Here is a 27,794-nt window from a genome sequence, read left to right on the forward strand (position 1 = left end):
AATTACAAGTAACAACTAAGACTGTTCACTGTTCACTACAATCACTCACCAACAGACACGGTTCAAGTTCCAATACTCCTCAATTCTGTACTATATACTCGAGGTCCAAATTTCGCATTTTAACATATTCGATTCGTGAAGAAAAAGATCATTTTCGGCATGAATCGGAAATAACGTCACGATTTCCACAACACACTTGAAACTTCTTTGGTGCATATGTCCCAAATTTCATATATTGCCACCAGATTCACATTTGCAGGGCTGTTACAAATTGACCAAATTCCGAAATCCGCGAAATCCGCGACTAACGAAATGAAATCCGCGACTGCAAAACTAAAACCGCGGGAACAAAAATAATGACATTATCACGTAGATTCACATTTCAATAGGAAATTTCAATACTGTTGCTTTTAATATATCGAAACTTTGATGAATAGAGAAAAATAAAATTATTTATGCCGTAAAATGTTTTGAATGGAAAAGCAGACATAATTTCACGGTTTAAAAAATGGATCCTAGCATAGCAAATCGGTATCTACATTCTATTTGATAAAAAATCAGAGGCCAATCAGCTTAACGCCGAAATAGAGTCTGTGTCATTTGACATAACTTCTTTGGCATAAAAGCCTTCAGGCTTTATCGCTTGTTAAAAAGTGTTTGGATGTCAAAGTTCACAGATTTAAATTTCATTGCAAATGTACATGATGACTCATACCGAAATACATTATACTATTATACTATTTTACTATATTATTTTACATTATACTATTTTTTATACTATATGAAATACAATTATCAAATGATAAAACTTGTGTATGGTCTATATGTTCAAGCAGAACTGGCTTTCAAATTCAGCCAAAATACTTGATTATCTATGAATATGAATATTTCTAGACCAACATTTGAAAAGGGCGTAACAGCCAAAATTTATTCCTTCTGATTTTTTATATGTAGACGAAGAATCAGAAGGAATAAATTTTGGCTGTTACACCCTTTTCAAATGTTGGTCTAGATTTAACAGCCAATTGAAGGGTTTCGAGGCCTACAATTGCATGAATTTGATTCTATTGTGATAAGAACAGTTGGTGACTCCGAACTATTGGTGGAACCAAGGTGGGAAGCCACCAGCTTTGATTCTACACACTCGAACTGACATCGATACGAGTTTCAAAGTAAGTTGTTCAGATGGTGCTGAGTCACACGATAATCACAAATTGATAAATGATAATCTTGAAGAGCAATAACTTAAAATGTGTTAACTCGTTTTCTAAATTGATGCGCCAGACAGGTCCTAAAATCCTACCCAACAAAGTTTGAAGAACTCTCTGATAAATAGATGCAAAGGCAGATAAAAATGTCCATGAGGGCTGCGGAACAAATTAGTCAAAATACGGTGTGCTGTCCACGAAGTGATGAATGGAGCTATCATCACTGAATAGTTTATATTAAAGCAGAGGGGAATATAAAAGTTGCGTGATTCAGCTCCCCGTAAACATCAGTTGGATGGTAACTATCCAACTATCAACAAACACAATTCGGCCTCCCGGAAATCCAGGATTACAATATGATCATATTGTCAGGTCAACAGATGGTCTACAAATATCGTGAGAACATCAACCAATTTTCAAGAGAGTGTAAATATAAATCCGCGATTTTCGCGACAACATTTCAAAGAACCGCGATTTTCGCGACTCGATCAGCAAATCCGCGACCAATCAGCGAAATTCACGAAAAACGCAAAAATCGCAAAATCCGCGATTCCTGTAACAGCCCTGCATTTGATTTGGTTGATAATAATAGTAGGAACAAATGATTTTTATTTTGAACTTTTTTACAATACAGGGTTCAATAAGTTCGAATACACTTTCAAAAAAATTTTAAAAATTGAGATTAAATTATTTCTTTTCCCGGTTACATTTCATTGGAAGTATTTTTTATAATGAACGTTTGTAACATTTCTTTTGAAATGACTTCTATTTTGTTTTCTTCACGAGCTTCAAAAGTTTCTAAAACTCATCGCAAGCGGCACGCATGGTTTGCATGGGCATTTCGTTCCAGATTTTGATAATAACGTCTTGAACTGGTCCAAGTTACTGACCTTGTATTCGTACAGCCTTAATATAATAAAGGACCAAACAAGAAAGTTAAGAGGGTTCAAATCCGGGAAGCTGGAAGGTCGCAAAGTTTTGTCCAAAAAGTCGATGAAATCGTCCCCATATTAGGCTTAAGTCGCATTTTCCGTATATAAAGGGTTATCATGCTATTGGAACACGTAGGACTCATCTCCGTCTTAGCACCGGGCCACTGGGGGCATTAATCGTCCACAAAACCTCAGTTTTGTAGTACGCCGCAATGATTTTGACCTTCAAAAACGGCTATTTACGATGTCCCAATCCATTTTCAACGCGCGTAATTAACAAACAACAAATGACAGAATGTCAACATCACACACATCCGTTAGCGTATATATACCGCTAACGCTGACACCAATACTAATAAAGAATATGTACATTGGGCTCACAAGCAGGTATGGGAAAAATCGGTTCATTTAGCGTTAATGTTTCACTCACCTCTACACACAATCGCAAATTAGACAAACGTACACGAGCCCTTCCAATATTTTCGATTTCGATTGTCTACCGTTTGGCGTCAGTTAGTAACGAATCGTGCCAAAAACAAACAGACAAAATTCATCACCGAATCTTTCCCACAGATAGTAAATGATGCATAGCCGAGTATTTGTTTACATTCGGTTCGTAAACGAATGAAATCGCAATTGAGTGGTGAGTGAGGATTCGGCAGAAAGATTCAGCCCGCAAAACGATTCATTGAGTCTAAATTGAATCAATCTTCTGAGTCCAACTCAGTATTTTCAGCAGCGCTCACTACACATCGGTTTATCCTCATCTCTCGATTTCTTTTCGCACTATCTTTGGTTTCACTTATTCCTGCTGCGGAGGCACTCAGTAGGTATGAAACGTTTGTTGGTTCGCTGTTGAGTTGAGTAGCATTCATTTTACAATCGTGTGTTCGCTGATGGATAGGGATTTTAAATCTGCGTGGTTCGTGTGAGTGAGTGAGTTTTCCCATAGCTGCTCACAAGTACAATGATCAAACATTTGTATTCAAACTTATTGAACACCCTGTAGGCAATGCAAAAATAGTGACTTCATGACCAATTTCCGAAAAATAGTGTCTTAAGTCACTTTTGGATGCATATAGTGACTTTTTAGTGACTAGACTCAAAATAGTGATCAAGTCACTAAGAAGGGACTAGCTACCAGGCCTGCAATTTCCTTCATTCCTCTTGTTGCATCCTTTTTTCTTCTTTTTTCTTCTATTTGACCTATTTCTTTCTTTCTGCTTCCTTATTTCCTCTTACTTATATTTTCAACCTTGTCGGCTTCGTGGCCGTGTGGTTAGCGACGTCAATCTTCTAGACCCATGTGCTGTGGAGTGTGGTTTCGACTCCCACCTCGGTAAGGAGAAAACTATTCGTAAAGCAAAAAGTTCTCCACTGGTTCACTGGGTGTTGTGTAATATGTACTGTCCGTCACATGTCACATGCTAGATATTGAGTGTTCAGTCTGTGCGACCTCTGGTCGAAGACGGTGATTTTGTTTTCATTACTTTCTTCCTGTTCCTTTACCATTTCCCTTATTTCTGTTTCTTTCTTCCCTCTTTCTCCTACTTTCATCCGTTTTCATCCTTATTTCTTTTTCTATCTTCCTTATTCCTTCTTCTCCTTATGCCTTTTTTTCCATTTTCGTTCTTCGTTTTTCCCCCTCAGCATACAATCTTCTATCTTCTTACTCCTTTCTACTTTGTCCTTCTTTATTCTTTCTTCTGTATAACTGATATCTCTTAAAACACCCAACAAGGAACTGATATCTCACCACTCACTTCTGATATCTCACCACTCACATCTCGCTTCTCACATTCCAATTATCATTACTCACTTCTCACTTTGCAGCTTTCGCATCTTACTTCTCACTTCTTATTTCTCACTTCCCACTACTGACTTCTAACTTCTCACTTCTCAATTGTTACTGCACATATTTCACTACTAACTACTCATTTCTCACTACCCTGTACCCACGTATTCACTCCGAACATCTCATTACTCACTTCTCAGTTCTCACTTTCCACTATTCAGTTCGACTATCTCACTTTTCCCTTCACTAAATAACGAAACAATTTTAACTATTCATCCAAACGGCACTCAGGTCGGCATGGAGGTCGGTCAAATGACCCTTTCGGCCAAAAATGACCCTTTCGCCCAAATGACATTTGGTCAAATGACCTTAAATCTTATTTCTACATGATATTTTGGGGAAAAAAATGATGATGATCCCTTCAATGTCGAGTAAGGGAGAGTTCACTGTATTCATATTTGTCATGTCTAATACTAAAGAGCAGATTTGAATTTAGAGGATAATGAGAAAATCTCTCACTAATCATCTCTGTATGCACTGTCGATAGGTAGCATACCGTGAGAGACGTTTTTCGGTAGCTGTTACGATAATGAACTGATTCGGGGGGCTACAACCCATGATAAATTTCTTTTAATAAGCCCCAAGTGCGGTTCTGATGATGCATTTACACTTGTTTTACACAGCTGTGCGAAAATAATATGGTCCCTAACATAAAATGAACGAGAAAACGTGTTTTATAAAACCCCCACGATGAAGGCCACCCTGTACGAATCAGTCTTTTTTAACTTGTATACAAGTGCGATAACTATTCATGGCTTGTTATGATTCGAAGAGGTTTTTGCCTCTCTTTTATCGTTGTTCGTTATCTATCGAGAGCGATTTCTGCAAACCCTGCTAAAGAGACAAATTCGACCAAATAGTTCCAGATAGTCTTCGAAAAGTTTTTATAAAACCAACAAGATTCTCCAAAGAATTCCACCTAAAAGAGACGAGCCAGCCAGCCTACATATCATAATAATCTTCTACTCGTAATAAAGCTGCAAACTATTGCAAGAGCAGTCATTTGTTGTTTTAATTCGCGATAAAAAAAGTTGAATAAAATAAGTAAAAACGATTTTTTGGCATATTTTATGTGTTGGGGCATTAATTTACCCTGTGTGGCAAAAACAACGCAATACCAAATTTTTAAAACACTAACTGGTTTTGTAAACAAAGACTTTAACGTATATTTGATTAATCTGATAGCACTCCCAGTATTGGTAGTATCATTCACGCCTATGATTATTTCATGCTAAATCGCATCGTTTTACTCATTTTCCGAAAGATCATCTCGCTCTAAAAAATCATTTAGGGACAATTTATTGCTCTCACACACGCAAATGTATTCATTGTTCTATGACACAAACAACAACAACGATGTTTTGTTTTTAACGAAGGAGAATAAAGGAAATCCTACACACTAAAAATGAACTACTCAAAATTGAGTCGAATCCGACTCATTTTCATTAAAAACGTGAAAACTCAAAATTTGAGTAATAGATACTACTTCAATAAAATAATGATTTCGCGAAAGTTAAGCTTGGCCTTCCATCAATTTTTAATACGACAGATGCGAATCAAGTTTATCTATCTATCTAACTGAATTTTACGGCAAACAGACTCCTATTTTATGTGCAATCATCATTTTATTGAAGTAGTATTTTTACTCAAATTTTGAGTTGTCCCGTTTTTAATGAAAATGAGTCGGATTTGACACAATTTTGAGTAGTTAATTTTTGGCGTGTACGATTATTCAAATGGATGATCAAACTCATGCATGAGTTTTTAGGTGCTTGTTGAATGCGTTTCAACTCTCGTTCATGAGTTTTGAGTTTTTAAGTTTTTAAGTGAGGGGGGATGGGAATGGATACATTGTGCCCAACATGAATAGCGTTTTATATTTTTTTTGAGGATTTAGTAGGGGAAGAAACTATTCTACACTCTACATTCTGGATTAAATGAAACCTGCGATTAGTTAAGCGAAGTATACATACTAAGCAATATGAAATGGTCACAATCTAGAAAAACATGAAAACTCGTCACCCATCTATCGCCAGGATACTAATAAAGACACAAAAACTTGGAACTTGCAACTCTTCTAGCGTCTAGAGAATAAGAAGAAAAAATAAACACCCAAACATATGCTCGTACACACAGATATTGACTCAAATGGTTGAACTAATCATGTTCCATCAAATCAAAGTGCTGACCAAACCTCCTTCTGACCAGACTCCCAATGGCACATTTTCCACACCATTTCGAAGAATCTGCCGAACTGAAAATCAGCTCAGCTTGCCAATCTAGACTCCAGTTCGAAGAGTGACGAACAGTTTCTGATTTATTGTACGATCCATCATCGTCATCGTCGTCGTCGTCGGTCGTGTCGTGCGTTCATCCTCTCATGTCACCAGAGATTTTTATGGCGCCATTTGACATTGCAAGAGTGGACAAAACAAGCTGCTTGGCTAGTTCTCGGACGGACGGATGGACGTCTTCACCGAACACTTTCTGCTCTCTGCACCAATCACGCACTTCCATTCATAATCGGAGCAGCTCCGATCAAGTTCGAAGAAGGTGGATTGGATTGTGGCATGTTCGGAAGCTGTGTCAGTCGTAAAATCAAATGCCTCATTGAGTTTTCTATTTCTGAGCGATGCGGCGGAAAACGGGTGGAGATTTACGGTTGGAAATTGATAAGAAAGACGCTCTGCAGAATGGAAAATTAATGATGGCGGTTGTGTTGATGGGTTTTCCGTTTTTCTGTCTGCCCCTGTAAATTGGAGTTAAGTGTACGTGTCCGAAAACGTATAACGGGATTTATGATCCCCGACGAGACGCTGACACAGGATGATTTTTATTTGATTCAATTGAGCCTCAGGGACGGATGTATTGCAACGGATTGCAACATTTGAAAGGGTTTGATTTGTATTTTTTTCTAAGATTAGGAGACGCTCATAAAAATACTTACTGAGGTAGTTAACTAAGTAAACTTACCCAGAAAGTCAAGAAAATATGCCACCCTAAAATTACAACTAAAATTAAACTGAAAATAATGTAGTCATCAACAATTCTAAAAATCAGCAACATTTTGCTTGATTTTATTGATAAAATTGTCCTAAAAAAGCGCAAACCTTCTTCAAGTGCCTACATCTGAGAACAGCCATTAAAAATCAATTGCTCATTAAACGGTAATGTTCCCGGGTCAGCTTCAAAGAGCACCAAAGTGGGTGTCCCCATGTTCAAAATCAATTTGACAGCGTAATTGTGCCATAAAAATTATAACTTGGTTTGCTCGAAGCGACAGCGGGGAAACGGACGCAAATCCGAGTGCCATCTTTTTTAGCATGAATTACGCGATTTTTATGGCCAATGACGACGCGACGGTGTGCAACCAGCCATACAAAGCAGTACGACAGTAAAAGTTGACACCAATATAGAGGATCGTCGTTCTAAGAAATAAGCATACGTGATGGACGGCGTTTTCAAGTCGTAAGGAGGCACAACGACGGTCTCGTCCTCATCAGACGGGGGTGAGCAATGCAACGTACGGCGACTGCGGCAGCTGTTCGGTTTAGCGAATCTAGGTCAAGGTCATTAGGGGATCGTAAAAATGTGACATTCTGAAAGGAAAGGATGCTGAAAATATTGCGATGAGGGCTTATTATCAATTGACGTTGGGTTAGAATCTCTACAGGTAAATTATTCTCAGATCAAGTTTTACGATACATTTTCTACAGTAAAGTGCATAAGAAGTTGATACAAGGCAATTACAACCTCATTGAAAAACATGTTCTTAACTGAATAACATTTTCCACAAGTCAACTGTGATGACCAGTAAATAAGGTTCAAATAACCTGTAATGAATAAAGTAACATAGTCACACGGAACCAGACAAGATCAAATGATTTAGAACCTTTCGTGCAGTGCAGTCAAGATCCAATGACCAACATCATCCATCGCCTTTTAGGGTCTCAAGATCAACTCTTGCTCTTGCAGTACACGCAACCACCACACCGTCACCATCGATCGCCGCCGCTCGATTGTTTGTCATCGAAAAGCCCCTCAACTAATGATCGGCATTTGTCGCTCCAACGATCGTACCTAAACCTAATACAACCACCTGTCTCCATCCATCGAAGGCAGTGCACTAGTCAATGAACTTTCAAGGGTATCTCTGTTTAGCCCTCCACTCGCCGATTGCCGTCACGGCAATAGTTTGGCCCATCCGTTCCGATAAGCCTGGTGCAGTTGGCTTGGACTGGGTACGATTAGCACTTGTCGTCTAGGCGCTAGACTACCTGTTTACCGAAAGCAGCCTTCAATCGTCTACGACCAACAACTCCACGCCACACCACCATAACCGTTAGGAAAACTATGTCTCGCCGAGTCGGATAAGTGACAATCATATTTGGATCCGTCTTAGACGAAGCTAACTGCTGTGGCAGGCAACTGTGCCATTGGATCACGTCATCGCTGCTGCTGCTGCAACCCAGCAGCAGTAAAAACCATAAACGACAGTTTTTTTTTATTTCTTCAAGGCAAAAAGGGAAAAACGGAAAAGCCAGAACGACCCTCCCCTTGCATGTGGCATGTCGGAGATCTGCTGAAATGGAAAGTGAACCATTGCGGCGGGAAAATGCAGAAGAGCACGGCAATAAAATAGCGGGAAAAGTGCACAACGGATGCTCTGGATTCTTTCGCTACCAGCAGTCTGCAATGATGTGGTGGAGCGCCAGACTAGGAAAAATTGAATATTGTCATGCAACGTCAAACTGTACACATTTAGGTTTGGGGCTGTCTGGCTGACAGGGCAGAACAGCAGAGGAAAGTTACCGGCCCTTTGAAGTACCGAGCAAAATTGTCGACGTTTGATGTGCAGAAATGGTACCAAGAAAATCGAAGCCGTTGCTTCAAACGTTGGTGGATTTGGAACAATTTCGAAGCGCAGGACGATGTGTGAATGCCAAATTTGCAATTCGATTGTAAGTCCGAACAAAACAACTGAATATGTCACCAAATTAGGAGAGAATTCAATTCATTGGAATGTTAATGTGTTCTATCAGCGTATTCATTGATGTGTAAGATTGGATTTTCCTTCAAATCAAATCCACAAAAAGTCTTAAGATTATGATCATCATAACTGTCTATGTAATGACACAAATTCGTTGAATTTATGCAACTCTTGGAGCTGTGTTCAGAATTTGACATAATTTGCACAGCATAGTCGGTATTAGAAAATACATTCCCATCATTTTTAACGTTAGTTCGTTGGGAAGCAACGCGAACTTCGGAAGCACTTTTGGATACAGATTCTGAGTATCGGGTCCCGTACCGTAGTTGGCCACACGTTCGCCTTATAAGCGAATGGTCATGGGTTCGATTCCCAGCCCCTCCACCAAACCCTAGTCAGTCGCCGGATCCGCAGCGCTGGCGTATTGGGAGACGGAAATTGGGATCGATCAACTCAGAAGACGTCAAAAGTGGCGGTAATTTGACACAATGGACGTTTAAAATTTTTGTGTTAACTGAAATAGTTATTAGACTGAGTATTACTGGAATAAAGCCACAATGGTGAAAATAACTTTGGTCGGTAATACAATTAAAAACACATAATCCCTTCGTAGAAATCATGCTTTAGCTGGGTATAAAGCAATGATAAATGTTACCCTCTCCATCGGAATCATGGTTTGCCCAGTGAAAAGCAATGATTAATGTGTTTCCTTTTGGATGGAGGATGATTGCTTCTTTACAGATAGGCGTTCACCCGGAATAAGGCAATAGTGCGTGTGATCCCTTCATTAAAAATAGACATTTACGCAGAAAAAGGCATCGGTGGATGTTTTTCCTACTTTAGAAATAGATGTTTGCCCGGAATAAGTCAATGTTTCCAAAAGTAAAATCTGTTTTCTTCTTCTTCTTATTCAATGGCTCTACATTCCAACTGGAACTAGCCTGCTTTTCAAATTAGTGTTCTATTACCAGTACCATTTGATTTGTAGACCATTTGATTTAAACTCCGGAACAAGTTGGAGATCTTACAACATCTCATATGCCTGGATTTGAGACGCAAGTGAACAACAAATACTCGATGGACATAATTGGGTTGATACCGCGGTTGGAGACATCATGGAAGCCTTGGTTGATTCGGTAGACCATTTGATTCAAACTCCAAGACAATTTGGAGATCTTACAACTCCTCATATGTCTGGATATGAAACGCAAGTGAAAGAAAAATACTCGAAGGACATAATTGGGTTGTTATCGCGGCTGGGGACATCATGAAGGCCTTGGTTGATTCGGCAGACCATTTGATTCAAACTCCAGGACGATTTGGAAATCTTACTACATTTCATATGTGTGGATTTAAGATGCAAGTAAAAGAAAAATATTCGGAGAGCATGATGGGGGTGATACCGCGTCTGAGGACTTCATGCAAGCCTCCAGGACAATGCGGAGATCTTGCAAAATCTCCTATGCCTGGATTTGAGACGCAAGAGAAAGACAAATACTCGGAGGACATAATTGGGTTGAAACCATGGCTGTGGACATCACGCAAGCCTATATTGATTCGAAAGACCATTTAATTCCAACTCCAGAACAATTTGGAGACCTTAAAACATCTCATATGCCTGGATTAGAGACGCAAGTGAAAGACAAGTACTCGGAGGAGATTATTAGGTTGATACCGTAGCTGAAGACATCACGCAAGCCTCAGTTGATTCGGTAGACCATTTGATTCAAACTCCAGAACAATTTGGAGACCTTACAACATCTCGTATGCCTGGATTTGAGATGCAAGTGAAATATTCGGAGAACATTTTATTTTATTACCAGACTAAGGCCGGAGTGGCCTGTGCATTCAGCTCGGTCCATGGCTGCACTTCGCCAACCACGCAGTCTGCGGAGGGTCCGTAAATCGTCCTCCACCTGATCGATCCACCTTGCACGCAGTGCACCTCGCCTTCTTGTTCCCGTCGGATCGTTGTCGAGAACCATTTTCACCGTATTACTGTCCGACATTCTGGCTACGTGCTCGGCCCACCGCAGTCTTCCGATTTTCGCGGTGTGAACGATGGATGGTTTTCCCAACAGCTGATGCAACTCGTGGTTTATTCGCCTCCTCCACGTACCGTCCACCATCTACACCCCACCATAGATGGTACGCAACACTTTCCTTTCGAAAACTCCCAGTGCGCGTTGGTCCTCCACGAGCATCGTCCAGGTCTCGTGTCCGTAAAGAACTACCGATCTAACCGGTACCACTCGTGTCATAGCCTGCCCTTCGTATTACTCCTTCCAAAGCGATGTTGAATAGCAGACACGAAAGACCGTCACCTTGCCGTTACCCTCTACGCGTTTCGAAGGGACTCGAGAATGCCCCTGAAACTCGAACTACGCATATCACCCGATCCATCGTCGCCTTGACCAACCGTATCAGTTTATCCTGAAATCCGTTTTCGTGCATTGGCTGCCATAGCTGGTCCCGATCGATTGTATAATATGCGGCTTTGAAGTCGATAAACAGATGATGTGTGGACACGTTGTATTCGCGGCATTTCTACAATACCTGACGTATGGCGAACACCTGGTCTGTGGTAGAGCGTTCACCCATAAATCCCGTCTGGTACTACCTGGACATATTTGGGATGAAACCGCGGCTGAGGAGTCTAGGGAATTCTTGGATGACCTGGAAAGGAACGGCTGCTTAAGGCATATTGAGTTTGGTTTAATAGATCATATAGGGCATGAACCATTTTTAAAAAGAGATAACAGCCCTTCGGTTACGCGGGTAGACCTCAAGACCTATACTCCAGGGAATTCTTGGATGACCTGGAACGGAATTTGGTTTTATATATCAAATGCACCATTTTAAAAAGAGATAACAGCTCTTTCGTTACGATTGTAGACCTTAGCTGCTTGGTTACGCGTGTAGACTCCAGGAAATTATTAAACAATTATTGAAAGCAAATGATGATTATACAAAGCATCTACTTTGTTCTTTGGGTTTCTAAGAGTGCCTTCTTATAGGCTTACTTTCGGATGTCAATAATGTTTCAACTTCTTTTTACGTCACGTGCCGCTAGAAGGTGTCATGCGGAGAGCCGGGGTACGACTTCCGAAAATCCAGTCAATTTATTTTTTTTTCACAGATGATATGGACATTAGACTGGCCCAAAATGCACGAAATCCTGAATTTCAAACCTTGCACCCTTAAATGACAGTTTGGGGGTCCCATAAACTCCCCTGGAAATTTCAGCTCATTCGGTCCAGTGGTTGGCGTGCGCAAATGGCTCAAAGTTTATATGGAAAAAATGATCCAAATTTATGTGGAAACGCCACCGTTTCAGTTTTTTGCTTCTAGGTGGCGCTGTAGTCGACGGATTCCTGTTGTGAACAAAACGTAGAACCTTTTTTATATAAGGAAGCGACTGGTGAAGACCGGATGTAAATCCCTTTGAAATTGGCCAAGTTATAAGCATCCAAAGTCGAGGGTGTCGAGCGAGTCCCCCAGGGGTGTTTAAAATGAGAGCAACGTACCACCGACCATTGCGGCGGCGATGCAGGCGTATTCGGTGCCGTGCGAAATTAAATGCATGATTATCACGCAATCTCGCGAATTTTTATCCGATTGGTAAATACTTTCCGTACTCTGTACAGTAGTGTAGCTAGAGAGGGAGGGGGTGAATAAGGGGGGGCAAGGCGGGGGGATTTTTTTTTGTAGAAAAACACATCCGGGATATTCGATGTTTAATTTCGCAATATTCTGGCGTCGTTTTATCTTCGAGCTAACACGCTAAAAAAATTTACTCAAAATTGACATAAATTGAAGAACTCAAAATTTGGTTAAGTTTGGTTTATGCTATAGTTTAGAGTTCAATTTTCGAAGCGTGAATGTAAATACACGAAATAAATTAAGTACTTCTTCCATTTATTTTGTTAGCCTCAAATAAAAATATACAGCCATCCAGTTCCAACATTATTGATATGATCCCTCAAAATTACCTTATATTTGGTAAGATCGTTCCTTATAGAACAATATTGGACCCATTTTATTATTTCCCCTTTATGGTGACCAATTTCAATACAGGGTATTCAGAAAAATCGATCATTTCAGGAATTTTAATTTTTCATAAAATTGTAACTCCCAAATCATTAGGCCTATTTGTTATATTAACAAATCAAATAAAAGTTCTTTATGTCTACAGGTATACCTCGATATAACGTAATTAATTTTTCATTCTTCAAATTGTTGTATCTCCAAAACCACTGGTCCTGCAAGAAAAATGTGCTTCTTGCTTTTGTGGAATACATATAATGAATTTAAAATCTAAGGAAGAATTAAGTATGGAACTTGTTGTTCCAATTGAAAGTTTTAAAGGTGTAAAGTTGCCTTCAAACGGTGAGCTGCTTGGTCGGATGCGTTTTATAATGAAAAATCAACACTTGAGTATAAAACCAGCTGCTAAAACTGTAGTAACTGAACTTCAAAGTTTTTGGGAGACATGTTGTTAAGCTCCTAAAATTATTAAACAAAATGCGAGAACTTATCAAAAAAATCTTCTCACGCGGGAGATAAACAGAAAGAGCAAGCATCTAGTTTCATTAATAATTTGGATCGATTGTTTGACATTGCTCATTAATTAATTAATTCATTTTTGGTAGTGAATGACTGTGCTGAAAGAGGAGTTAAACTAGTTCAAGATTTTTGTGGAAAACTGACAAAAAATGAAGAACAGCTTCAATATCTTCTCAAAGTTGTTCAACAGCATAGGCAAAATTTTCCAGGTTGCACTCGCCCTGTTATAAAGGAAGGCCTAGCAGTTGAAATAAATAATTAATATAGGTATAAGTGTTGATAACTTTGTAGTTTTATTCAGTTAATAAATTATGCTATAAAAATTAAAACTGTTGTTTGAAAAATATATAACTTATATAATATCGGGATTCCCGATTCCCGGGATTTATTTATCAATTTCCCGAATTTCCCGGAAAATGAATATACTAAAATATTTTGTAATAATTGTCTTATTTTTTTTAATTTGATGATAACGGATTTTGCATTCCAACACGTGTTGAAGAGAGGCGAGACAAAGAACCAGTTTGTATCTATCGTTCGTTTATTCAGTAGGTTCAAACGTCGGTAAGCGTTGTGAAGTCGAATTAAAAATTTAGTTTCTGTGGTGAAACGGTAGAGCTATCAATTTTCGCAGATACTGAAGCAATAGCAATGACCGCTTTGGCAGGTTTGTCCTATTATTGTCAAAGGTTTTTTAAGACCTTCAATCCTTTTTGATTCAATTCCCGAACAGACTCATATTCCACAGACTCGTTTTTTTTTAGATATTTCTGAAGTATTTCATTTGAATATTTTATAATATTGGTGGGCTAACAGATCTTGATGGAAAAACAGATTTTATGTCTTTAGTATGCGATCATTACAACTGTCTTACAACAAATACTCGCTAAACTTTTGCAATTTGATGCATTTTAGGTGCTGTTCGGCATTTCAAGCAAAGTTTGACTGAAAAAAATGTTATAGCCAGGATCATTAAAGTACGATAATCAAGTACTCGCCCGAATGGAAGAATTCTCATTTCAAATATTTCATCTGCTTTAAATACAAAACGTGTTTAAGTGGACGTACATGTATAAAAATGGTTTATCCTTCAAAATTGACCAGAAGATACTATGCACTAAAAAAAAGTCGTTGAGTATAAGAATAGTTCATTTTAGGAATATTTTGGCCGTCGTTGTCCAAAAACTGAAAAAATGCGGGTATAACCTGAAAAAGTTTTTAAAAAAATATGGAAAAGTAGCACATAGTGGAGCTCATCAGGACACTGCAAATCTTACTCTTGATCCAGAGCAGATGCTGATACTTTTGACATGGCGAACTTGTTGTAGAAGGAGTAAACGCTTTTCAAACTGAACAAAATCTTTCTCAGACTTTAACCAACTCTTTCCTCATTTGAGGTCAAAACAGCAAGCCTCCCTGATGTCGAATGTATATTTTCAAAACCATATTTTACACACAAAATTTAAATTACGATTTTGAATTAGTTTCGAGAGTTTTTATATTTCCCGAAATCCCGGGAAATTATTATTTCATTTCCCGTTTCCCGGAAGTTGATTCCCGGGAAAAATGGAAGCCCTAATCACGATGTCCGAATACAACTCGTTACAAATATTTCATGAATTTTGTCTCCCCTTAAAAACTTCAGCTCGTTGGCTTTAGTGGTAAGTCACCCCCTCCCTCTCTAGCTACACTACTGTACAGAGCACGGAAAGTATTTACCAATCGGATAAAAATTCGCGAGATTGCGTGATAATCATGCCTTTAATTTCGCACGGCACCGAATACGCCTGCATCGCCGCCGCAATGGTCGGTGGCACGTTGCTCTCATTTTAAACACCCCTGGGAGACACGCTCGACACCCTCGACTTTGCTTATAACTTGGCCAACTTCAAAGGGATTTACATCCGGTCTTCACCAGTCGCTTCCTTATATAAAAAAGGTTCTACATTTTGTCCACAACAGGAATCCGTCGACTACAGCGCCACCTAGAAGCAAAAAACTGAAACGGTTGCGTTTCTCCATACATTTGGATCACTTTTCCCATACAAACTTTGAGCCATTTGCGCACGCCAACCACTGGACCGAATGAGCTGAAATTTTCAGGGGAGCTTCTGGGACCCCCAAACTGTCATTTAAGGGTGCAAGGTTTGAAATTCCAGACTTTCCACTTTTTCCATATAAGCTTGGGCCACTCTAATGGACATTGCCTGCCGAACATTTGCAAAAGTGGCAGAACTGTACACCTGAAACGTTAAGCAAGAAAAGTTGGACTGGTGGTGAATGCGTCGAAGACAAAGTACATGCTTGAGGGCGGAACCAAGGGCGACAGGACCGGCCTGGGAAGCAGTGTTACGATAGACTGGGATACCTTCGAGGTGGTCGATGAATTCGTCTACCTTGGATCCTTGCTAACGGCTGACAATAATATTAGTCGTGAAATACGAAGTCGCATCTATGGAAGCCGGGTTTACTACAGACTCCAGAAGAAACTGCAGTTAAAAAAGATTCACCACCGCACCAACTATGTCATATATAAAAGAAGATCGGTATGTCCTCTACGGACATGAAACTTGGACCATGCTCGAGGAAGACTTGCAATCACTCGGGGTATTCGAGACACGAGAGCTTAGGACCATCTTTGGCAGTGTGCAAGAAAATGGTGTGTGGATGAACCACGAGCTCGTCCAGCTCTATGGCGAACCCAGCATACATAAGGTAGCCAAAGACAGAAGTGTACGATGAGCAGGGAATGTTGCAAGAATGCCGGACAGCAACCCTGCAAGATAGGTGTTCGCTTTCGATCCGGTAGGTACAAGACGGCGTGGACCGCAGCGAGCGAGGTTGCTGGCACAGAACGACGCATTTGAGGATGGAGAGATGCGGCCACGAAGCGTGTATTGTGGCATCAATAAATGAAATGAATACAACACGGCAAATCACGGTGGGCTGGACACGTCGGTCGAATGCCGGAAGAACGTCAAGCAAAGATAATTTTCAGTAGAGAACCCAGTGAGAAGAGGTCGTATGCTTCGTGGGAGGCCGCGTACAGGATGGCTTTTTGCAGTTGAAGAGGACCTGAGGGCGCTCGTTTAGGAAGACTGGAAGCGATTGGCCCAGGATCGAATCCAGTAGAGGAGAATACTTCATTCGGCGTAGGCTCTTCGTGGAGCTGTAGCTCATTAATCAATCAATGAATTTTGAATCAAATTTTCACTATCAGAACTCTGCATATGCACTAGGGTGGTTCAAAAAATCGATTTTGCTCCACAGTGCTTATCTGATTCTTTATCATGTTCTGAGTGTCCCCTGAAAATTTGAGCTCATTTGGATTAAAACTGATTTAGCACAAGCCGTTTCAAGTTTGCATGCAAATTAGTATGGGGAAATTTATTTTTTCATTATACTGTTGATGACGCTTCCCCATTGAGTGCAGGTTAAAAGAAAACCTACATAGCTAGAAGGAATACTCAACAGCTTTCACCCAACGGAAACCGCATGTTGATTAATTGCCCCAATAATTAGTAATCGATTTTAAGACAGGATGCGAATCTCTAGTCATGATCGTTAAACTGCTTTGAGGGCATCACTGAAATGTGCAGGGCAACATAGTAGCCTGAATTTGTGTGTGCTATCTTTCGCGCCACGAGCAGCAATGTTGCCTGTTGAGGAGTTATGCAATTAGCTCCAGAAAACCACGGTATAGATTAAATTCGATTACTAATTATTGGAAAGATTAATTAAGATGCAGTTTTCACTGGGTGAAAGGTGTTGAGTATTACTTTTAGCTATGTAGGTTTTCTTTTAACCTCCGCCTAATGGGGAAGCGTCATTAACAGTACAATGAAAAAATAAATTTCCTCATACTAATTTGCATGCAAACTTAAAACGGCTTGTGCTAAATCAGTTTTAATCCAAATGAGCTCAAATTTTCAGAGGACACTCAGAACATGGTAAAGAATCAGATGAGCGCTGTGGAGCAAAATTAATTTTTTGAACCACCCTAATATGCACAGCACATGTTTCGAAATGGACAAATTGATATGAAATTTGCGAAAAAGAATCCACGTGTCTTGGAGGGACTCGAACCCTCAACCTCCTACTCTCTAGATAGGCGTGATAACCCCTACACAACAAGACCAATTAGAGGTCACGTTTGCGGAAAAGCCATCAGAATCTGAGTACCAACCTCCACCGCGGTTAGCTCTTTTTTGCTAATTGAATATCTTTCGGATGCTTGATTTGTCCAATCTTCACATGTGTTTTACTGTTTATCCACAGTCAAGCGTGCCCACATTGTTTATTATCGAGAACTTCACACTCTATGCCCCCAACAACGGGCTGGGCGGATTTGTATAGAGTGTGAATCAATCACACTCTGCTGTGCTAAAGACTTTCTTGGCTAAAGTATTTGATGAGTGTGATTGCTCTACGCATGCGGTCGCGTGTAATCAGATGACTAATGATGGTGGAAGACCGACACTTGAAACAAAAAAATGTAAGTTCTGAAATAGAACGGAACGAGTCTGCCAAAACTCTCAATGATGTTTGAGAATTGTTTGTCACTAGAGGCAAATGAAAATTTTAATGTTATCTCGGAGCTTAATAAAATTCCCGCACATTTCTTGATAACATCCCGGTGATTTCCAATACCCGGTTTTCCCGGTTCTCCCTGTTTTCCTGGTTCGTTGGTCACCCTCTTGATGGAGGCCTCACAAGGATTAAAGACTGCATTTGCAAAAACAGAGTTGAACTCTCAGTGCTTGAGAAACTTTATTCAAATTAATTAAATTTAATCATATAGAAATTGGTTAACATTCGAATTGAAATCAATTAGCTTCAGATCGAATTGAATCTTGATTTTAAAATGATTAAAGTATACGTCATTTTAATTTATAACCATGAACAAAAACTTTATGTGCAAGAACCTAAACTTATATTCCGATATTCAGACAGATTGCCATAAAACACTACCAGGATCAACCGCTCTTGTGCATGGTTACCTACACCAAAACCATCCCCATTTTGATCCAGTATTGCAGTTTTCATTCGTTGCTACGACAACCGTATAAAGTGAATCTCGCAACCAGAATAATGGAAAATGTGACTGAATTCTAACAGGGGAAAGTGTGGTCAGCTAGGGCATTGTTCATTGAGCACTTTCACAGTTATTAACTGCGAGGGTTATAAGCCAATTAACCATTTTTGCTTTCGAATATCATGTGGGTAGCAAGGTGATACTATAATGTAGTGGCAACTCAAGAAAATTTCCGATTGGAAGATTTCTACAACTGTACAAGAAAGTAGTAGATATTTGCATATTGGAAATTTAAACTTCATATAGGGGAACTGCTCCTTGAATTCATACCATGTAGGTACCCAAATCAATACCATTCGAAAACAACGAATTGGTGTGCAAATTGTTTTGTTTCTCATTTTTGGGATTTTTCCAGCAGTGAGCACGCCGGATAACAACAGAACATGACATTAATTGTGCCTAATTTGCCTGTTTTGCCAATGTTATTGATATAGGAGCATGTTATTAATAATGGAACAGATACTCTAGTAAAGATAAGACTTTACTTAGGTGCCAAGTCGTATGTCACAGATTAAATTTCCGGTTTGGTCTAAAGAAAACTATCGGGCTCGAAATTTCATTGTTACTTTCAGGCATAGTTGAAAGACAAAACCATATCATACTGACGAATCCAGATGATTGCGTTATCCGATCGAACTATGGGAAGACAAATTCAACTTCAACTTGGCCACAGAACCTTATTTATTGCACATGCAAAAGGGTTAGCTGTACTTGCTTAACGACTTAACGACTGTAAAGCCAAAGGGTTAGCTTTATCTAGGACGAAGGCACTTTTTAAATTAATAACAGTAATTGCGTCTTATAGGCATCCTGTCCCACTATTCCCTTACGAGGCGCAAAAACGAGTACGGCGAGGGATCAGCAGCCACAGTCTATATCTACTCGGGAGCAGCATCGTATCAGTTGGCGATGCGATGGTACAAAGTTCAGTTGAAATAATGACGACGCGGAGCAGACGAAAGCAATAAAATTTATGAACCACCTTCCGTTTCGCTATTTGGTCGAGTCAACTCCCAACGAAAAAGGAGGACACGGAGTTACCGACAGTTCCAGCCCCAGTTCACCAGTCGTGTAAAAATGTCACTGCCGCCGTGTCATCATCATCGTTGGTCGATTTGTTCGGATCAGCGAGCGCTGCTGGTGCACTTGTTCTTGTCGTGTTCCCGACAGGATCACAGGACATGGCTGACAATTTTACGACTGAACGCGGAGAAAGTATGTTCGGTGAAATTGTTTTTGTCACTCACCAGACGCGGACGTTAATGCGGGACTAATCTGCCTAGTTAGAGTGGAGTACTCAGTGTTTCTAATAAATATTCAAAACATAGGAAAACTTGAGCTTTTATGAAAAAAATCTAATTGAGAGAGGGACTATTCCAATGCTCTGGTCCATAAGCATTAAAAATTTTACTGCACCGAAATCATGTACGTTATCCACTTTACTTTTAAATTACCATATTTCGAATGAATTTATTGCTTTTCTTTTTCGTAAAAGGAAAAAGTATGGTGGTAATAATTTTATTGTCACATTAATAGTAGTATTTTGGGAAGATTTTTTAAGCAGTTTAAACAGAAATAGGTATTACTATGCTAAGCAGAATAAGGTACAGTGGAAAATATATGGTTTAATGGGACCGTAAAAAAACAAATTCAATTTATCGATTCATGGAATCACTTGAGATCTGTAATGGCAGTATGGAAGGGTAATAGATTGGAAAAGATTGGAAGAGATTAAAGAAACTTAAGTACAACTATGACAGTAATCAATTTTTTTCTTATAAAATTTATTAGTTCAATGGCAAGCGAATATCTTTCTAGCACAGAATAAAAAGACGACGATTGCTTGTTGCTTTACTATTGATAGTGATGCCTTTGAAAACGCGAAGTAAAAAACATTAGATTCCCAAAAGTTCGTCCTTGAGGACAAGCCTCCCAGAATCCAAAACTAAATGCACTTGCGATTTCAAGTGCACCCCATTCAAAACGGAAGCCACGAACAACTGTTATTTTTATTATTTTACGCATGCTGTGACGCACCATAGCTGGAATAATAAAAATGACAGTTATGCGTGGCTCCCGTTTTGAATGAAGTGCCCTTGAAAACGAGAGTGCATTTAGTTCTGGATTCCGGGAGGCTTGTTCTTAAGAGGAATTCTGGATTACACTTCTGTCCATTATAATCTTGACCTGTGCGCGATCCTGTGGCTCTGGCATGTTCTGCCTTTCTCGTACAACAAAGTTGTACCTACCAGAAGGCTATAATTTCACTTCAAAAGCGGAATTTCTATAAGAGGCTCAAAGACCCATAGTATTATATACCAATCGACTCTGTTCAAAAAACTAGCGTCCTCGAATTGAAATAGCCGGCGTGCTCGGATTGAAAATTAAATTATGAAATTAAAATGTCTAACGATGAAGCGTATGAAAGCACGGGAACCCTATAAGTAGATAGTTTGATAGAAAGATAGATCAATGTGTTCGCTCTGATCGGTCTGTTCATCGATAGGGTAGATGCACCGATTTTGCCTTTGTATTCTACGATTTGGCCAAATTTTCTTAAGTCTCTATTTCTTCTTCTTTCTTGCTTATTCTTCTTTTTTCCACCTTTTATCGGCCAAATTATGATCAGCAACGCGCAGTTTCAAACTGTCGAATGCAAAGCCATTTGCAACGGCGGTGCACAGCACTAATATCAACTCTTCGTTTTCGTTTATTTACCGCTGGGGACAAATTTTTTTTCGTACAACTGGAACAAGTGAAAATGCATCATCAGCACCGGTAACACATTTGGAGCTTTTTAGAGAGAATTTATCATTAAGTTAATACGTTTATTCTTGTATCAGATAACTACAAATGTTTCTCACGATAAGCTACACATTAGGGTGGGACAAAATTTTATTTTCACTTCCTGCATGGTTTTCGCACGCCTCTTGGGTCCTATAATGCTTGTGCGAAATTTCAGATCAATCGGTGAAACTATATTTTAGCGCCGGCAATTTTAATTTTCCATAGGATTTACTATGGGAAAATTTATCTTTACAAAGAAAAAAATCCCAAGGTGTCCCATTATACTCTAACGATAAATCGATCCAACTACATCATAGGAAATTTTACCAGCAAACTTTCATTGGAAGACCGCAAAGTGATCCGACGCTCGTGAAAAATGTTATTTACATAAAACTAATTGCTGCATGAACGCAAGGCTCATTGTACTTTTTGTTCCAGCATCACTGCCGTCTGTTGCTTGCTGTTGTTTGTACGAGGCACCACTTTGCGTGGAGGATTCGCTAACCATGAATGAAAAGCGGGTTACTAGGGATACGTTTATTGGCCTTGCTGTTTGAGTCTTCGGCCTTCTAGCTAGAAGAAATTCAACCAAATTTCAATGAAGGTGTGATTAACAAAAAGAGACATGTAACGAACACTTTCCACACATCATGCAACGAAGCGATAATAGATGCGATGTATTAGTTGGGGCCTCTGAATCGCGACGTCAATAGTTCGAAGCTGGTCTGAACGGGCATTTTTTTTGGTTCTGGTAATCTTTTTGATGTTAATATTTATATTCCCAAATTCTAATTTTCTAGAAGATTTCCAGTGTTTCTAACAGATTTAGATAAGATACACAGATAAAAATATGTTGGGATTTTAAATGTATTTTCATGCACATATTTGGAGCATGCAAATAGACGCAATATCTAATTGATCTTATTTTTCCTTTAAATCGAATTAAATTCAAACTGTGCCTGCTTGTAAAACTCAGTCAAATTTAATTGAATATCAAATGTTTATTCGTTTGATGGAATTAGCAGCAATTTTACAAGTCGTTGAATTTTCAAAACTATTTGCTGTGTACTTGTGATACTGACTTCCGAAGAGAATAATTTAATGAACTTGCTCTGCTGCGTTGATACTTGATTGACATGCCGATTATTCAAATCAAAGACTACCGGGTTAGAGACACTTTTGTAAAGTTGTGTATTTTCTAAATTGTGAAATAGTTTAGGAGATTCCTAGATTTGTTTTGCCTCGAGTTGGAAATCTCTTTAATAAAGATTATAGAAAAAATCTAGATTGTATGTAAAATTTACATCACATCCCATTTTAAATCAACGTCACATCATGAATATTTAATCAAACAAATTTAGCAAAGAAATCAATTATATAATTCTGCAACTATTATCAACATCATTGGGGCTATTTTAAGCCTGTTGATGGAAAAGAATAAATAAATAAATAAACTAAAAAATTAAATTATTACGATCTTATAGAAATGGATAATATATTTTCCCATAGAAAATAATTTGAAAGCATATAAAATGAATCTATTCGAAAGGTTGTTTTGAAATGGCTCTTTTGTCTCAAGTATAATAATAAATAAGTTATTTTTTTACATTTTGGTTTAAAGCATATTTATTAAATCTATTTTATGTCACATTCCTACATATGAACTCAAAATATTCGTGTACAACATCAACGGTGATATTAAGAACTGTTTGTACAGTAGTTCATGATTTTAAGATATAACTATTAACTATCAACATCATCACTGTTTAGATGTAAACTAAATAAATAAATCATCACTTCATAATTAAAAAAAAATACACGGATGACAGAATAGTTTGTATGAAAATAGAAAATTAGTTGTAACTCAAGTCTTTGATTTGAATTATTGGCATATCAATCAAACATCAAAGAAGCAAAGCAACTTCATTAAATTATTCTTTTCTGAAATCAGTATTACAAGAATCATATCTCAGTCTATTAGAAATACCAGAAAGCTTCTCGAAAGTAAGAATATGGAAACATAAAGAATTTCCTAAAGAATACCAGTATCAAAAAACATTTCCGCCCAGACCAGCTTCGAACTATTGACGTCGAGAATGAAAGGCCCCAACCTATACCTCGCATCTATAGTCGCTTTGTTGCATTGTGTGTGGAAAGTGTGCGTTACATGCCTCTTTTTGTTAATCACACCTTCATTGAAATTTGGTTGAATTTCTTCTACATAGAAGGACGAAGACTCAAACAGCAAGGCCAATAAACGTATCCCTAGTAACCCGCTTTTCATTCATGCTAAGCGAATCCTCCACGCAAAGTGGTGCCTCGTACAAACAACAGCAAGTAGCAGACGGCAGTGATGCTGGAACAAGAAGTGCAATGAGCCTTGCGTTCATACAGCAATTAGTTTTATCTAAATAACATTTTCACGAGAATCGGATCACTTTGCGGTCTTCCAATGAAAGTTTGCTGGTAAAATTTCCTATGATGTAGTTAGATCGATTTATCGTTAGAGAATAATGGGACACCTTGGGGATTTTTTCTTTGTCAAGATAAATTTCCCCATAGTAAATCCTATGGAAAATTAAAATCGCCGGCGCTAAAATATAGTTTCACCAATTGATCTGAAATTTCGCACAAGCATTGTAAGACCCAAAAGGCTTCTGAAAAATATGAGGGAACGAAAATTTATTTTTTTCATATATCCATGTCCCAGGCTAATACACATACATTATGGAAATAAAATCACACAAATTATAGACATCGGCATGATTCACTATTGTTACAATACCTTCAATTATTGCACTCTAAGATGCGTACCTGAAATGAGAAAAAAAGGAAATGGAAAATAATTAAAATTGGGTAAACGAACTTCAAAATTTGCAATTCAAATAAATATTTTATTTTCTAACATCCTAATTTGAACAAATCATGTTTGGCATAAACGATCATACAGATGAATCGTTCTTCAAATATTATTTTTTTCAAAATCACAATCCTCATTGAACTGCATTTGGCTAAACATAAATAAAACAACAAAAGAAGTTTATCTTTGTCGTTGGTGTTTCTTATCTTGTTTCTGGACGAATGCCACATTAGCTTTAGGCAATTTTTTTAATGTACCGTCGTTGGGGGTGACAATGGGTCAAACGGGGGTGAGAATGGGTCACTGTTTCAAGTACTTAGAATGCTTGAAGAATAAATTGAATGTATCTGAGGGCAAGAAGATTAAAATAGAAGAGACCTTTTTGAACGATTTTGCTATCCGACCTTCAGGCTGCCGGTGAGAGCGATGACCCATTCTCACCCCCAGACCCATTGTCACCCCCGATGGCAGTATGTTTAGAAAGTAGTTTTCAATGCGAGGAGTAGTTGTGCCGTTTTGAGAAGAAAATCATAAGTAATTGACTCAAAGAAGTTGTTATGTTACTAATATGTTGTTAAAAATAGAAATAAATAAAAGAATAATAAATCAATTTTTCATTCACTTTGAAGAGCATTTCAAATTAGTACAAATCCCATTCGATTTTGGCAACACATTTTTTTTTTATTTTTGATATTGCTCATAAACTACGTAAATCTCATAGTCTTTGTAAAAATACGGATTAGAGCCCTAAACCAATATACATTCAGGCAAAATATACATTGAGGAAAGTGAGTTTCCAAACAAAACATCAAGAACTGTATATCAGGAGAGTGAACCCAAACTTATGACCGGTTCACCATATATGTAGTGGGTGAACCCAAACTTTTAACCGATGCATACTATGCACTTAAGTAAACATTTGGATTAAAAAAAAAAAAAGATTAAAATTGGATACCATTTAATTTCGAAATTTTTACAACATAAATATAAAAAAATAGTATCCTTATGTAATATTTTAGTACATAAAAAAATGTTAGTTTTAAATACCTACGATGCAAGATCTACTCATATTATTTGTATCGAGCTAACAATACCCGAAATCGGATGTAAAATGAAAATACGACCAAAAACTTTTAGCTATATTTTTCGAGGGTGAACCCAAACTTTTGGCCGGGAGTGTACATTGTACATTGAGTAGCAAAAACAAAAAGCTTCTTAGGAATTTGTTCAACTGTTTGCGGCATACCATTCGACTGACTCGAAGATTTTCGAAAGAATTTCATTGAGCGGATTTGTGTACAGACAGGGATGGAATGCTCCTCAGAGCGAATCAGGAGAAGAAAAAAATGCTCACTGCTCTCGACACACGAATCTTTGCTCTTCTCTTTTGAACTTTTGTGTTTCTCTCTTTTTCGGGTAGCTCCGAAATTTATTCATTTCTCATTGATAATTAAATGGTTTGACTCAATGAGGTGGGGAAAAAGTTGCTCATTGAGTATCTTTGAGCCTCTTTTCTCGAAGGACGGAATTGGTGGTGGCGAATAAATTTATGATAATTAGTTGGCTAATCTAAAGGGTAGTCAGTAGGTTATTGTATTTATCGTGTTTATTTAGAAAACAATTCAATCACTGTCATAAAGCGGGTTTAGGACTGTTCCATTTGATTTTTACACGTTGAAGACATTCCCTTAAAAGAGCTTAGTATCCAGCTTTTTACGCTAGCCATAAATCAACTATGGTAATTAAAATTTGACACATGGTGTGTACAGATTTTAAAGGGCAGTCATAGTAGCCTTAGAGGAGTGCTAAAAAAGTAATATGTCGGAAAATTGCATTGTTTTGGAATCCAAACAGATTCAGTATAATTGTTTTCATTTTCTTTCAGATATGTTGACGAATATTTAATACGTTTTTATTTTTAGGTGGTTATTAATTCGAAGCTTTTTCTGAAGTTGAGCACTGAATATAATTCATAAGAAAAACATAACCTTTAGATTTGATATTTGAATATGAATTGATGAAGCCTATCTCGAGAATACGAATTGGAATCCAAGAGTGACCCAAAATTATGACATAATTATTCGAGGCCTTATCTCAGAAATAAACAATACGATTGAAAGAAGCATAGATATTCATAGATACGCAGTACTGTACACGTTGTTCTGGTTAACAATTAGCCATTTTTTAATTAATATATGTGTTAATCTTCTCACACATAAGTCTCGCTCACAGCTTTTCAATCGCTACAGTATTTTATGGCAGATTGTCAATTGAAGGCCGTTTAGCTTGTAGATTTTCATATTTCCTCTGTTGGAAAAACGTTCACGTTTACGAATTCTTCAAATTCTGAATAATTGCTGATTCTCGACAGGTTCTTAAAATCCCGTTCGAATTACACAATTTGAGTTAGAAAAGGTGAAACATATAGGATTCGCTATGCCCTGAACATTCTGTATATTGAACATACTTCATAATACGATCACACCCAACGAATTTCTACACGGTCGGCAAATCGGTCCTTGAAAATAAAATTCAGTCTTCTAAAGTTTACCAAAAAATCGCGCAAGAGCGGCTGTCACACCATAAGCCAATAATTTGTCCACATATAAACTTTTCGGAAAACCGTGCACAAGGATAATGCCCTCAACGAATTCTAGTTAAAGGGGCAATTCGTTGACATCAGAACTCGGCAGTACATTGTGAAGCTGGTATGGGAAAACAGACTTCTCGTCAAAAAAAATCCCAAACATTTGAAACTTCGTGATTCCCTAAATAAAGAGAATGAAGCTCCACATTGGCGGTCGACATAGTACACATGGGTTCATATTTAGTATCCAATAAGATATTAGGGTGGCCAGTGAATTTTGAATTTCAAATTCCCGGTTATTTCCCGGTTTTCTCCCGGTATTACGGAAAATTTCCCGGTACAAAAAAAAAATGCAACTGCAAAATTAAATGTAGAAGAGTGATTTTTGCTGGCTAAATAATACTATTTTTTTACTTAATTAGTTTGGTTTTTTTTTTCTAGTAAGTATGAACTCATAACAAATTATTTAGACATTGCTATAATAGAATAATTCTGCAGAAAAATATCGAAAAATATAAAAAATAAAATGTTTAAACATCTCCTCTGTATCGCATTTATTCAAACCATTCAACAATTTGATAATAAACATAATTTTCTCAGAACATGTGTACAATGTTCTATTCTCGGTTCTATTAATCGAAAGTCCATATTCTTGTTAACGTTTGAAAGTATAGTTCGTCCGTAAACAAGATTACCGAACCTAAACCTCATATGATACTACGAATTAATATAATGTGTAACCGTGAATCAAATCTCCATCGTCACAACTTTTTGATGCATCATGAGGATCGTGAAAGACAAATTTGATTTTTTTTTGTTGAATACAAGATTATTGTTGAAAACGAAGGTGGAAAAACGCTTTTTTGAATGGCTTTGGAAATGTTTCAATATTTGAAATAAAAGAGGAGGAATGC

The 27,794-nt window shown here is 38.1% G+C and overlaps 1 protein-coding gene across 3 annotated transcripts in view; it reads right to left on the reverse strand.

Annotated features, from left to right (window-relative positions):
- Window positions 1–27,794, reverse strand: part of LOC134208685 (ecdysone-induced protein 74EF-like) — a 717,955-nt gene that overhangs the window by 418,989 nt on the left and 271,172 nt on the right. Inside the window, exon 6 of one of the 3 annotated variants that reach the window (XM_062684486.1) lies at window positions 24,212–24,247. The exons of the other annotated variants lie outside the window; for them this stretch is intronic. Within the exon in view, the coding sequence (XP_062540470.1) occupies window positions 24,225–24,247 (23 nt within the window). The 3' untranslated portion in view covers window positions 24,212–24,224. Of the gene's footprint in view, window positions 1–24,211; window positions 24,248–27,794 lie in introns of those variants that run through there. 3 annotated transcript variants of the gene reach the window in all.

This window comes from Armigeres subalbatus, chromosome 2 (genome assembly GCF_024139115.2).
Source record: "Armigeres subalbatus isolate Guangzhou_Male chromosome 2, GZ_Asu_2, whole genome shotgun sequence".
Taxonomy (NCBI): Eukaryota; Metazoa; Arthropoda; class Insecta; order Diptera; family Culicidae; genus Armigeres; species Armigeres subalbatus.